The sequence below is a fragment of the Balaenoptera ricei genome, chromosome 20 (genome assembly GCF_028023285.1).
Source record: "Balaenoptera ricei isolate mBalRic1 chromosome 20, mBalRic1.hap2, whole genome shotgun sequence".
Taxonomy (NCBI): domain Eukaryota; kingdom Metazoa; phylum Chordata; class Mammalia; order Artiodactyla; family Balaenopteridae; genus Balaenoptera; species Balaenoptera ricei.
The window spans coordinates 50,192,369-50,205,734 of NC_082658.1; the positions used below are offsets into that span (position 1 = coordinate 50,192,369).

Here is a 13,366-nt window from a genome sequence, read left to right on the forward strand (position 1 = left end):
AGGTTTGGGAAGAGCGTGCTGGAGAAATTCAGAGGCTCGGGAAGGAAAGGGCTCCTGGAAGAGTAAGCTGGGGTGGGGGAGGGGTAGGACCCAGCGAGGTGGAGGCGGGAGAGGGTGCATCTGAACTGGCAAGTGTGCAAATGCGTGTGTGCAAATCTTGGTATAATCCATTTTAGTTGCGGCATATGAATCGTGTCAGGACTGGAGGGTGGGTTTAGACTGTATCGTGGAGGGTCTCGAATCCCAGGATACAGACCCCAAACTTAATTCAGGGAACAGTGGGAGCCATTGAAGGTGCTTGAGGCGGGGAGTGCTTCATGACTATCTGAAGAGACTCATTTATTTGTAGTGGGTACCAGGACTGGAGGCAGGAAGACCAGGTAGGGGCCTAAGGAAAGAGAGCGTAAGCGGCCGAACTAGAGCCATGGCTGAGGACCAGCGGCTCAGCCCCCCGGCCTGTCTCCCGCTGGCTGCCTAGAGACGCGGGAGAGAGGCAGGTCTGGGGCAGAGGAGCCAGCTCTGGGTCTCTCTGTAGGGAAGCAGTGGGAGCCGGGCAGGGGTGCGGCTCAGAGGTTGTGCATAGAGGCCTGGAAGGGAGGTGCCTGCCTCTCCCGGCTGGGCCCAGTGGCCTGTTCCTGGGGGCTCCTGGCTGAGTGTGGAATGTTCTGGGGGAAGCGGGTGGGGTCGGCCGAAGGAAGCTCCTCTCTGGGTCAGAGCGCTGATTCCTGCCCTACAGTTAGGCCCAGGCAGCCCCGGGCCAAGATTTCATTCATCAGCTGGACCCGCGGTCATCTGGGTTACAGATTGTGGTTGTTGTTTGTTTAATTCTCCCATTTTTTTTCCTTCTAGCGCAGAGAATTTCCCCAGGAGTTCAGAGACAGGCTTGGTTTAAAAATCAGGGTTGTTTTTTGTTTTTCTTCCCTTTGAAGGCCTACTGTGTGCCAGGCCCTGTGTTTGGAACTTTTACTGTGTTCACCCGGGACAAAACCTGCATTGTACAGAGAACGAAGCAGGGTGTGGGGAAATAGGACTTGTCCCAAATTATACAGTCGGTTCACTGCAGCGCCTGATTCCAAACTCACACACTTGTGTCATTGTAGGAATGAGACTGTGGACCAGATATGCCACCTGGGAGAAAGAATTCACTGTCTCTGCTCCCCTGTCTGGTGTGGGGCTGCTCCATGCAGTGTGCTGGGGTGTGTCTGTAAAATAGGGGTGCTGGCCCCCCCCAGTGTTGCTGCAGGGATTGCATGAGTTATGATATAGCTAAGGTGCTGTGTCAGCGTTAGCTGCTCTTACTGCTGTGAGACAGAAAACTAGAGTTGCAATCCTGAACATCAGTTTTACTGGGAGACATTTTTGGGAGGATATCACTTAGGGTGGGGGAGAAGCATTGTTTTAATTTTAAAATAATTAATACATATGGCTTAGAATGGGAAAATTTGACCTTGGAGACATTGTGCCTTTGGCCTGCCTGTTTCTGGCCACACTCCCCGTCCCCGGATGACGGGGGATGTGCGTGTAGAGAGAAGGGGAAATCTGTGTTCTCTTTCCTCTGTTGTTAGCCTTACTTAGGTGAAAGCTTGAGAATAAAGGTGCACCTTGTGGTTTCCCCTGGCTCCAAGGAGGCCCCAGGTCTGTGATCTCACCTGCCCTAAATTAGTGCCCGAAAGCTGTGTCCTAATTGCCTGTGACCTTAACTAGCCATTCTCTGAGTTAGTTTCCAGCTCTAACATTCAGACAGGCTTCTTCCTTTCCAGCAGTTCTACCAGGATGTCTCTCTTCCTGGAATGCCTGCCTAATGCCTGCCAAGGCCTTACTTTTTCCTTTCAGCTCTCTGCCAGACTCTCCTCCACTTGGAAGCCCTCTGGGATTGCCACAGAGAGAAGTCCTAGCTGAGACTGCTCTTTGCCCCCACTGTCCTTTGTGCAGAGTCCCAGCATCTATTAGAGCCATTGTCTGATTCATTCAGAATTCATCTCGCTCATGTATAGTCCACACTGGGTATTCACAGCCAACAAAACAGAGGTGGCCCCTCTCCAGAGATTAACAAGTAAACAAAGAAATAAATGCGCACATTCAAATTGTGATACACGCAATGAAGACCTATCCATCTTCAGCACTAGGCTGTGTCCCCCACCCATGAGGGCCACGTGGTGTGGACAGACAAGATGTTTGTGGACTAAAGGCCCGAACAGCATGCACTTTCCTTGTTTGCAGATGGGATGAGATCAAATTGTTAATCAACACAAAAACAGTTTGAAAGGTATGACACGTTATACAAATCTAACTGTAATAATATTAATATCTCAAGATTCTTTCCTATTGATGAAGATTAGGGCAATATTTTTTTTTCTCTGTAGAAGAAAATTAAAAAAAAATTTTTTTCCATTGTATTGGTAGCATTTGACTTAAAAAAAAAAATTTTACGTTTACAGAAAAAAATTGAAATGTACAGAGTTCCCATGTACCCCCCACTTACCCCAATTTCTCATTATTAACATCTTGCATTGATGTGGCACATTTGTTACAGGTGATGAGCTGATAGTGATACATTATTATTAACTAAAGCCCATAGATTTCAGTAGGGGGTCACTATTGGTGTTGTACATTCTATGGGTTTTGACAAATGTATAATGACATGTATCTACCATGATAGCATCATACAGAATAATAGTTTCACTGCCCTAAAAATCCCCTGCACCCCACCTATTCATCCTTCCCTCTCTCCCCCGAACCTCTGATCTTCTTACTGCCGCCATAATTTTGTCTTTTTTAGAATGTCATACAGTATGTAGCCTTTTGGATTGGCTTCCTTCATTTAGCAATATGCATTTAAGGTTCTTCCATGTCTTTTCATGGTTTGGTAGCTCATTTTCATTTTTTTATTTATTAAATTTTTTTTTTCTTTTTGGTGGCTGAGTTTTTGCTGAATTTTATTCCATTGTCTGGATATACCACAGTTTATTTATCCAGTCACCTATTGAAGGACATCTTGGTCGCTTCCAAGTTTTGGCAATAATGAATAAAACTGGTATAGATATTAGTGTGCCATTTTGTGGTGTGTGTGTGTGTATGTAGGTTTTCAGTTCTCTGGGTAAACACCAAGGAATGTAATTGCTGGATCATATGGTAAGAGTATGTTTAGTTTTGTAAGATACTGCCTTCCAAAGTAGCCTGGACCATTTTGCAATGAATTAGAGTTCCTGTTGATCCGCATCCTTGTCAGCATTTGGTGTTGTCAGTGTTCTGGATTTTGGCCATTTAATAGGTTTGTAGTGGTATTTCATTGCTATCTTAATTTGCAGTTCCTTAATGACATATGACATTGAGCATCTTTATGCTTATTTGCCATCTGTATATCTTCTTTGGTGAGGTCTCTGTTCAGGTCTCTTGCCCATTTTTAACTGGGTTGTTTGGTTTCTTATTTTTTGAAAAATAGTGTTTTCCCTATTTAGAATCTTACTCATTGTCTCTGACTTAGCTGAAAGGATAAGGAAAGATTGTGTGGGTAAGTGGGGGTGATTGGCATGGGATAAGGCCCCAAAACACACGTAGTTCTGTTTAGTGCCAAGAAGTTGGGATACCCTTGAAATTAAGAGCTTGAGCTTAGAGTTCAAATCCTGGGCGTTGTCACCTACTAACTCAATTCCTATGGCTTTGGGTACATCATTCACCTCTCTGAGCCTCAGTTTGCTCCCCTGTAAAATGGAGTTGTTAAAACCTACTGTGAAAAATAAAGGTGATTCTATAAAGCACTTGGCACCAAGCTTGACAAATAGTAAATGCTCAGTAAATGGTGGGTCTTCTCATAGATAATTAACAGACATACTTTTTGCTTCTCCTGTGTGACATTTTGGGTTTCCCTTGTGTCCTAGTCTTTGAGACCCCAGAACCCACTAGAATTCCATTTGTGCTTGCAGTGAGCAGTTGGGGTGTGTGTGCATGTGGGGAGCCTGCCACGTCCCAGCAGGTACCCACTGCTCAGCCTCAGCCCTTCCCCAGCCTCCTCTCATTTCCCTGTCGGGAACCCGAGATGTGTTCCACTCATCTGTTCTTGGTCACTCCTTCTATCCACCATGTCCCCTGGGCTCCTGTGTCTCCAAGGCTGGCTATAAGTGTAGGCACCCCAGCAACTACCCATTTTGACTTCTCTGCGGATGAACCCTAGGCCCAGTAGAGATCCTGCTGGTGGCAGTGAGGAAGAGGCAGAGAGGCAGGAAAATGACCAGATTGGTGGGGTCCTCCCAGCAGTGGCTCTAGACTGGCCAGCTCCTGGCTCCTTTAGAGATGGGCCTTGGGGTTGATTTCTGAGGTGGCCTCACCAACATGCCCCCCACCCCTCTCTGGAAAGCCACATGGCCTTTCCCCTCATGCTGGCTTCTCTTCCCAGTCGACATGCATTCTGCTCACCAGGCATCTGCCCTGCCCAGAAATGACCTTGTCTGGGCATTGCCTACAGTACTGAATGGAAGGCCCGGAAACCGTCCACATTCCCTGCAGGCTGCTGGGAGACAGGACCGCGCCTTCTAAGGTTCTTTGCAGAGCAGTCAGGCAAGCGGCGGGGCTGGCCACAGGCAAAGGGTGAATTCTGCAAAGCCACTGCTCCCTTCCATCAGGGAAACAGCAGTTCAGTGGTTATGATCATAGTGGAGAGTAATAATAGAATATTATTAGAATATGTTATTCTGTTATGAACTGACCTCCTTGGTCACTGAGAGAGTAAAATGAATTAATACACGTCAAATGCTTAGAACAGAACTCACACACATTCGGTGTTAAATAAGGATGTCGGCTGGTATTGCCATCACCTGCTCGGACCCTTTCCCCAGGGCACCCCCGCTCCCACTCCCCTTACCCGTCTCACAGCTCCTACATGCTTCAGTTCCCTCAGGTGAGCTTAGGGCAGGGGTCCCCAACCTCGAGGATCTAATGCCTGATGATCTGAGGTGGAGCTGATGTAATTAATAATAGAAATAAACTGCACAATAAATATAATGTGCTTGAATCATCCTGAGACCATCACCCCACCCCCGGTCCATGGAAAAATTGTCTTCCATGAAACCAGTCCCTGGTGCCAAAAAGGCTGGGGACCACTGGCTTAGGGGATTGAAGGGACATTTTGGAATGTCCTTAACTCAAAGGAATGACCTGTTTGTTCAGTTTAGTAAAACGCTGTCATTGATGCTCCCTACCTGTGCTCTTCTGGGTACTGGGAGTTCCAGGCTAATAATACTGATGGTGATGGTGGTGGTGATGATGATGATAGTGATGGTGATGATGATGGTGATAGTGGTGGTGGTGGTGATGATGATAACAGTGATGATGGTGATAGTGATGATGGTGATGGTGGTGGTGGTGGTGGTGATAGTGATGGTGATGATGATGATAACAGTGGTGATGGCGGTGGTGGTGGTGGTGATGATAACAGTGATGATGGTGATGGTGGTGGTGATGATGATGATGATGATGACGATGATTGCAGCCCCGCACTGAGAGTGCACAGTGTTACAGGTCCTATGCTAGGTGGGTTACCTGTACCATTTAAATCAGGGTTTTTCTAACTTGGCGCTTTGACATTTTCAGCTGGATAATTTTACGTTGTTGGGGGCTAAGCTGCGCATTGTAGGATGTTTAGCAGCATCCTGGCCTCTACCCACTGGGTTGTAGCCAGTGGCACCCCTGCCCCCGAGATGTCTCCAGACACTGCCACATGTCTCGTGGGGGAACAAAATCACCCTGTTTCAGAACCACTGATGTAATTTATTCTTCCCAACAGGCCGGGAGGCTGCTACTCATTTTACAGGTGAGGCAACCGAGGCTTAGAGAAATGAAGGAAGCCGCCCAAGGTCACTGAGCTAATAATTCACACAGGGTGAGAATGTAGATCCCAGATACCTGCCCCAAAGAACAGACTCAGAAGGAACCACCGCCCTTTATTTTTTGGCAGAAGAAGAGAATTCATCAGCCATTGGCAGGGCCACCTAGGGTATGTGACCAGGTTGGGACCTGCTTGGTCAGCCCGGGCATCCATTGCCAAATTCATTCGGAGCTAACAAAACCTGTGTCTGCTACCCATTTTCTGACTTGGTTTGAACCCAAGGAGCTGAATGTATTTATGTGGAGACTGTGTCTACAGGCATCCAGCCTTGGCCATGACGGTGACGTCCCACTGCTTCTCCTTCCTTCAGACACAGCTCTGTCGCCTGCAGACACCTGCGGGGAGAAGGGACAGGTGTGCATGTGTTTTTCTGCAAATGGAGCCCCCTCGGCGCGTTCTCCCGCTGAGGCTGTGAATCTGGGTTTACAGTTTGTTTGCCCAAAATACTCATTTGTAATTTTACTTTTTTTTAAACACTGGTTTATTATGAAAAATTTAAAATATAAAACAAAGTTGAAAGAAGTTTGCAGTGTACACCTATATGCCCACCACTTTAGATTCTACTATTAACATTTTATCGCACTTCTGTTTCCCTTGTCTGGACCCCAGTTCAGTGTCGTCTCTGGCTGGTGGGTCAGTGAACAAACTGTAAATTCTCCACGAGGAGAACACATTCATAACATAGACAGTGGTAATCAGACAACATGGCCTTCATTAACCAGGTTAATGGGGGAGGTAAAGGGTCGTGGGTGACCACTGTTAAAGCAAAACTAGTGAAAACAAGTTACTAAGTAGATTGGAAAGTTACTTAGTTAAAAATGTCATCTAGTATTTAATCCAGGCCATCTGAAAGTATACAAATACTACAAGTGCAACAGTTTCAAACAATAAAAGTCATACAAATTGTCAGACACAAAGAAGGCCACTTGTGGGAAATTCTAGATGACATCCTCTTGCCCTTTTGTGGAGTCATCCTTTGTCTCAGAAATAAGCAAAGACCTTGGCAGATACTCTCACCCCTTCCTCCACTAACTCCTGCCCCCTCCAGCCCAGATCCCATGCGGGGAAGTGGGGGCCCTCACGGTCACCCGTTCAGTCCCCTCTCACCTTCCCCGGGTGGGCCGCAGCTACTGCTTTGGGCAGGGAGGGGATGTTACCCCAGTCAGCACCGTCCTACGAGGCCACAGCACATCATGTATTGCTTGGTATATGTGATTCCAAACAACAGACACCTTTCATCAAAACTGCTGCTTTTTAATTATGAAAACTTTTTAAAGCTTTTTATTTTGGAATTATTTTAGGCTTCCATGAATGTTGCAAGAATGGTTCAGAGAGTTCCTGCATACCCCTCACCCTGCTTGCCCTGTTAACATCTCATATAAGAATATGACCATTCTCAATTTTTCCTTATCGTTTATGACCTTCATGTTTCTGTAGAGTCCTGGTCAGTTGTTTTATAGTATGTCCCTCTGTTTGGATTCGTCTGGTATTTTCTCATGATTAGATTGCAGTTAGCATTTCGGGCAAGAATACCACCCAAACGATGTTATGTCTTTCTCAGTACATTGTTTCAGGAGGGATGTGATGTCCGTATGTCTTATCACTGGTGATATTAGTCTTGATCACTTGGTTAAGGTTGTGTCTGCCAGCTTTCTCCCCTGTAAAGTTACTGCTTTTTTATTTTGTAATTAATAACTATCCAGGGGAGATACCTTGAGACTATGTAAGTGTCCTGTTTCTCCCCAAACTTTTGCTTACTAATTTTAGGGTCCATCCATGGATCTAACCTGCAACAGTTATTACTGGTGTGTTTTAATGCTGATTCTTCTGTCCCTTCATTCCTTCTGTACAAGACAGACTACAGATATATTGCAGGTTCAGTTCCAGACCACTGGGATAAAGCAAATGTCGAAATAAAGTGAGTCACAAATTTTTTGGTTTCCCAGTACATATAAAAGTTATGTTTACATGATACTGTAGTCTATTAAGTGTGCAATAGCATTTTGTCTTAAAAAAAAACAATGTTCCTACCTCAATTAAAAAATACTTTATTGCTAAAAGATGCAAACTATCATCCAAGCCTTCAGCAAGTTGTAATCTTTTTGCAGTAGTAACATCAAAGATCACTGATCACAGATCACCATAACAAATATAATAATAATGAAACAGTTTGAAATATTGTGAGAATCACCAAAATGTAGCACAGGGACACAAAGTGAGCAAATGCTGTTGGAAAAATGGCCCCAATAGACGTGCTAGATGCAGGGTTGCCACAAACCTTCAATTTGTTAAGAAACACGGTATCTGCAAAGCGCAATAAAGTGAAGCGCAATGAAACGAGGCGTGTCTGTATTTATTAATTGGTGCCCTTCTGTAAGAGAGAGTTGCCCCCTTTCCCTATTAATTTATATATTTATTCAATTATTTATATCATAAAGACTCACAGATATTTATTTTATCTTACGGGTTATAATCCAATACTACTGTTATTTTTTTGTTGTGCAAAGTGTTCCAGCTTTAGCCTTTGAGAGCTCATTATGGAAGTTTTACTGTTAAAGTTTTCAACCCTAACAGAAAAGCTGGACAAACAGTATAAAGAAATCCCTCTACCTAGATTCAGTCATTCTTAGCATTTGACCATATTTGCTTTCTCTCTCTCTCTCTCCCCTGCCCCTCTCCCGCAGTGTTTTCACAAATGCACCATCTGTTGTTTTTTTATTATTGAGGTTAATTTGCAGTTAATCTGTCCCCAGGCCACCAGAGGGTGACAGTAAAATGTAAGTGGCCAGTTCCTTGTCCCCTGGAGACTGTGTAGCTGATTGCCTTGTCCAGACCCCCGATTCATTCTTCACTGTGCCCCACGCTTTGTTTTTTAACAGCTTTATTGAGATGTAATTCACATACCACAGAGGTCACCCATGTAAAGTATACAATTTGGTGGTTTTTGGTATATTCGCAGATGGGAACAGCCATCACCACAGCCAGTTTTAGAACATTTTCATCTCCACAAAGAGAAACCCCATATCCTTTAGCTATTACGTGTCCTCCTTCCCGTTAAGCCCTAGGCAACTACTAATCTATTTTCTGTCTCTATAGATTTGCCTATTCTAGACATTTCATATAAATGGAGTCATATGCTGTGTTGTCTTTTGCAGCCAGCTTCTTTTAGTGTAATGTTTTTGAGCTTCATAGATGTTGTAGCATGAGTCAGCACTTGGTTTTTTTATGGCCAAATAATATTCCATTGTTGGTTACACCACATTTTGTTTATCTGTTCACCAGTTGATGGACATTTGGGTTGTTTCTACCTTTTGGCTAGTGTGAATAGTGCTGCTATGAACATCTGTGTACAAGTTTTTGTTTGAAAACCTGTTTTCAGTTCTTTTGGGTATATACCTATGATTAGAATTGCTGGGTCATGTTGTAATTCTATATTTAACTTTTTGAGGAACTGTCAAACTGTTTTCCCCAGTGGCGGCACCACTTTACGTTCACGCCAGCAATGAATGAGGGTCCCCATTTCTCTACATCCTTGCTAACACATGTTATTTTCCATTCTTAAAAGTATAGCCGCCCTAGTGGATGTGAAGTGGTATCTCACTGTGGTTTGGGTTTGCGTTTCCCTGATGGCTAATGATGAGGAGCATCTTTTCATGTGCTTTTAGGCACGTGTATCATCTCCCTTGGAGAAATGTCTATTCAAGTCCTTTACCCATTTTTTTTTTAAACAGATTATTTTTTAAATTTGTTTATTTATTTATTTATGGCTGTGTTGGGTCTTCGTTTCTGTGCGAGGGCTTTCTCCAGTTGCGGCAAGTGGGGGCTACTCTTCATCGCTGTGCGCGGGCCTCTCACTATCGCTGCCTCTCTTGTTGCGGAGCACAGGCTCCAGACGCGCAGGCTCAGTAATCGTGGCTCACAGGCCCAGTTGCTCCGCGGCATGTGGGATCTTCCCAGACCAGGGCTCGAACCCGTGTCCCCTGCATTGGCAGGCAGATTCTGAACCACTGCGCCACCAGGGAAGCCCCTTTACCCATTTTTTAATTGAGTTGTCTTTTTATTGTTGAGTTGTAGGAGTTCTTTATATTTTCTGGATACTAGCCCTTTATCAGATATATGATTTGCAAATATTTTTTTTCCGTTCTGTGAGTTATCTTTTCACCTTCTTTTTTTCCATTTTAGGAATCATTTCTATTGCACTCTACATGGCCATTTGAAACTATTCCTGTTTGGGTGCATTAAAGACAATTTAACTACAAACATACTTATACCTATCTTTTGTTGCACAAGTGAACACATTTTGAGGGGTGAAAACATTTCCAAGACCGGAGTGGCAGCTTTTGTAGCATCCTTACCTTCCAGGGTTACATAGTCACATACTCAACTTTAAAGATTCACACCCATGAGAAAAAGGTGGGTTGTGCTGGCTGTATGGGCCTGGGTAGCAAGGTACAGGCAACGAAGCCACCCAGTTTGTTCAAAATCTTGAAAGGCAACATTTATTAATAGACATTTGTATTTTTCTCTCGAACACCCGAGATAGACCTGAGTTATAAAAATCAGGACAATAATTTGAATCAGGTTTACAGAAGTAGGGAAGTTATAGGAAGTAAGAGATGGAAAGCAATAATAATTCTGCTGTTTATGAAATTTAATAAAAGGTGTATATGGTGAGCCTTTGTTCTTTTAATATTTTTCTATAAATATACCATGAAAAAATTGAAATAGACGTATGTTCAGGAAAACATTTAGGATTAGCATTGGTTCTTTGGTGCACAACATTTTTGAATGTCGATGACATCCACTTTATTTTTTTTCTTTTGTTGCTTATGCTTTTGGTGTGTGAAGGGGTATCTCATTGTGGTTTAGGTTTGCATTCTCATATCTAAGAACCCACTGCCAAATCTGAGGTCGTGAAGATTTGCCCCTCTATTAACTTCTAAGCGCTTTATAGTTTTAGCTCTTACTTTATAGTTTTAGCTCTTACTAGCTCTTTGATCCATTTAGAGTCCATTTTTTAAATGGTGTGATATAAGGGTCTAACTTCATTCTTTTGCATGTGGCTGCCCAGTTTTCATAGCACCATTTGTTGAAAAGACTCTTCTTTCTGCCTTGAGTGGTCTTGACACTCTTGTTGAAAAATCAGTTGATCACAGATGTATGGGTTTATTTCTGGACTCTCAATTCTATTCTGGTGCACGTGTTTTGAGTGTCATCTGGGCACGAGGTTTGTCCTGCTCTCAGGGAGTGTTTGGTCCAGAAGGCGAGGTCAGACGCTTTCATAAACCACCCAAAACTGGGAAGTGCTGGGAAGAGGTAAAAAGTGTTTGTGGAGGTGCCGAGGAGGGAGTCATCGCTTCAGGCTGGGGCAATGGGTGTGGCCTGGGGAGCAGCAGGGGGGCTGCCTGGAGGAGGCCTGGGCTTAGTCACAGGATATGATGCCCAGTGTTTCTGTTTGTCTGGAGATAAATTTGGCAAGGTGGCGTAGAGCCTGTGGATGGCCATGCACTCCCAAGTGAGGACATTGGGCTTGACTTGGAAGTGTCTGAGCAGAGCCGGGCCTTTGCAGGGCCCCTCTGGTGGCGGGGAAGGCTGGGTCGGCGGGGGGCAGGGAGCCAGGATGCAGGGGAACCACTTAGGATCGTAGGGTGACTGAGCTCTGGGTGAGCTCCTGGGTCAGGCAGTGGGAATGGTGGGGAACAAGGGGCTGTCAGAGACCTGTGGCTTTAAGGCGCTGTGCCCTGTGGGCATAGGTGGGGCACAGCAGCGCTTGAGCACCTGCTGCCCATCTCCCGGGCCTCACACCTCTAACCCCAGCCACTGGCTGCCTGCTCTGGGAAACCCACGCCAGCCTGCACCCTCTGCGGTACGTCCAGCCCTGCTCCAGCCCAGGTAACTCTGAGCCTTCTCAGAACTCCTCTTCGTCCAGTTCCTGCAGGTCTCGGTTTCTGTGAATTCCTGGCACATTCCTGAGCGCTGGGAGCATGGGAGAGGCTTGGAGAATGCGCCCTGGCTTATTGCTTTCATTAGGTGTCACACGCTGCAGCCGGGGCTCCTTGGGGGCAGAGAGGGTGACAGAAAGTGCCAGGAGCCAGCTGCATGGCCTTGAGCGAGTGGCTGCACCTCTCAAGCATCAGGTCTCGAGCCTCTTCTCTGGAAGGGGATGACGGCGTGCCATCCCCTTGGGATTGTGATGAGTTTCACTTGGTCAGCCTGTGGCCAGCACCTGGCAGGTAGGCAGTGCCCTGTAAAGTCGGCTGCCTTCCCTTCCCAGTTAGGCAGCTCAGGGCCAGGCTGCGCATGTGCGGGCTCCTTCTAAAAGCCTCCAAAACTACCTGCAAAATGCCAGTGGTCCTGTTTGGCCTTTTCCCCACTCACCTTCTCTGTCCCAAGCCACATTCTGGGGGTGGTCCCCTCTCTCACTCTCAGATGGCCCTCTGCCTGGCTTGAGTCTTTGGCAGTCCTCACCGTGGTCGTTCGTGATGGGCACCCCCAGTTCTTTGGGGTCTTAGCCTCTGCCAGAGGAACAGGGCATGTGCAGAGAAGTTGACAGCTGGCACCTGTGCAGCACGTACTTAACCTTGGAGCTGGAACAGGGAACCGTCTGTTTGTGTTTCCATGAACGAGAGAGGACAGCTGGCCACAGAGAGCAGCAAGGTCAGCAGGGGTTGCCTTGCCTCCTGGCTGTATGCAAACAGCCAGGGCCAGGGTCCCCGCCCCGGCTCTGGGGAAGCAGGCGGAAGAAGTGGGCTGAAGGACCTGGCAGAGCCTGAGAAGAGCCGCCTAGAGCTGGTATCCTGGCAGGGCTGTCAGAGGCCGCCGCTCCCGGGACCTGAGCACACGGAGGACTACCCTGTCGTCACACCTGAGGCTTGGGTGAGAGGGTGTGGGCCTCTCTTCCTTCCAGGGGCTTCTCTGCTTCACGGAGAGGTTTCTCTTGGGCTCCTCCAATAAGCAGCTCTCAGGTGTGAGCTGAAATCAGATTTCCTTTGCAAAAATTCTGTTTGCTTGGGACTTTCCACACAAATTGCTAAGATGGAAACAGGCTTATATTTCTGCATGAAAAGACAAATAGCCTTCACACCCCTCAGTGTGCACCCCAAGCCAGGTGCCTGGCAGCCCCTGGGATGGGCGACTTGGGCATTTTCTGAGCAGAGTCCCCCGAGCCACGGACACCTGCTTACAGTGAAGGCTTGATTTTATTCTGGTAACCTTTGAGCTGAGTTTCAATTCCATCTCCTGTTCTTTATTTTTTGTGCCATCGACTTCTTTTTTGTTTTTTTTAATTAAAAAAAAATTTATTTATTTATCTTTGGCTGCATTGGGTCTTCGTTGCTGCACTCAGGCTTTCTCTAGTTGCGGTGAGCGGGGGCTACTCTTCGTTGCGGTGCGCGGGCTTCTCATCGCGGTGGCTTCTCTTGTTGCGGAGCAGGGGCTCTAGGAGCGTGGGCTTCAGTAGTTCTGGCACGTGGGCTCAGTAGTTGT

The 13,366-nt window shown here is 46.2% G+C and overlaps 1 protein-coding gene across 8 annotated transcripts in view; it reads left to right on the forward strand.

Annotated features, from left to right (window-relative positions):
• RPH3AL (rabphilin 3A like (without C2 domains)) overlaps positions 1–13,366 on the forward strand; it is a 123,036-nt gene that overhangs the window by 8,434 nt on the left and 101,236 nt on the right. For 2 of the 8 annotated variants that reach the window (XM_059908683.1, XM_059908688.1), the window contains exon 1: positions 12,027–12,114. The exons of 3 other annotated variants lie outside the window; for them this stretch is intronic. In XM_059908683.1, the coding sequence (XP_059764666.1) occupies positions 12,045–12,114 (70 nt within the window). In that variant the 5' untranslated portion in view covers positions 12,027–12,044. Of the gene's footprint in view, positions 1–11,700; positions 11,774–12,026; positions 12,115–13,366 lie in introns of those variants that run through there. 3 more of the 8 variants (XM_059908686.1, XM_059908682.1, XM_059908681.1) reach the window with 3 other exon arrangements.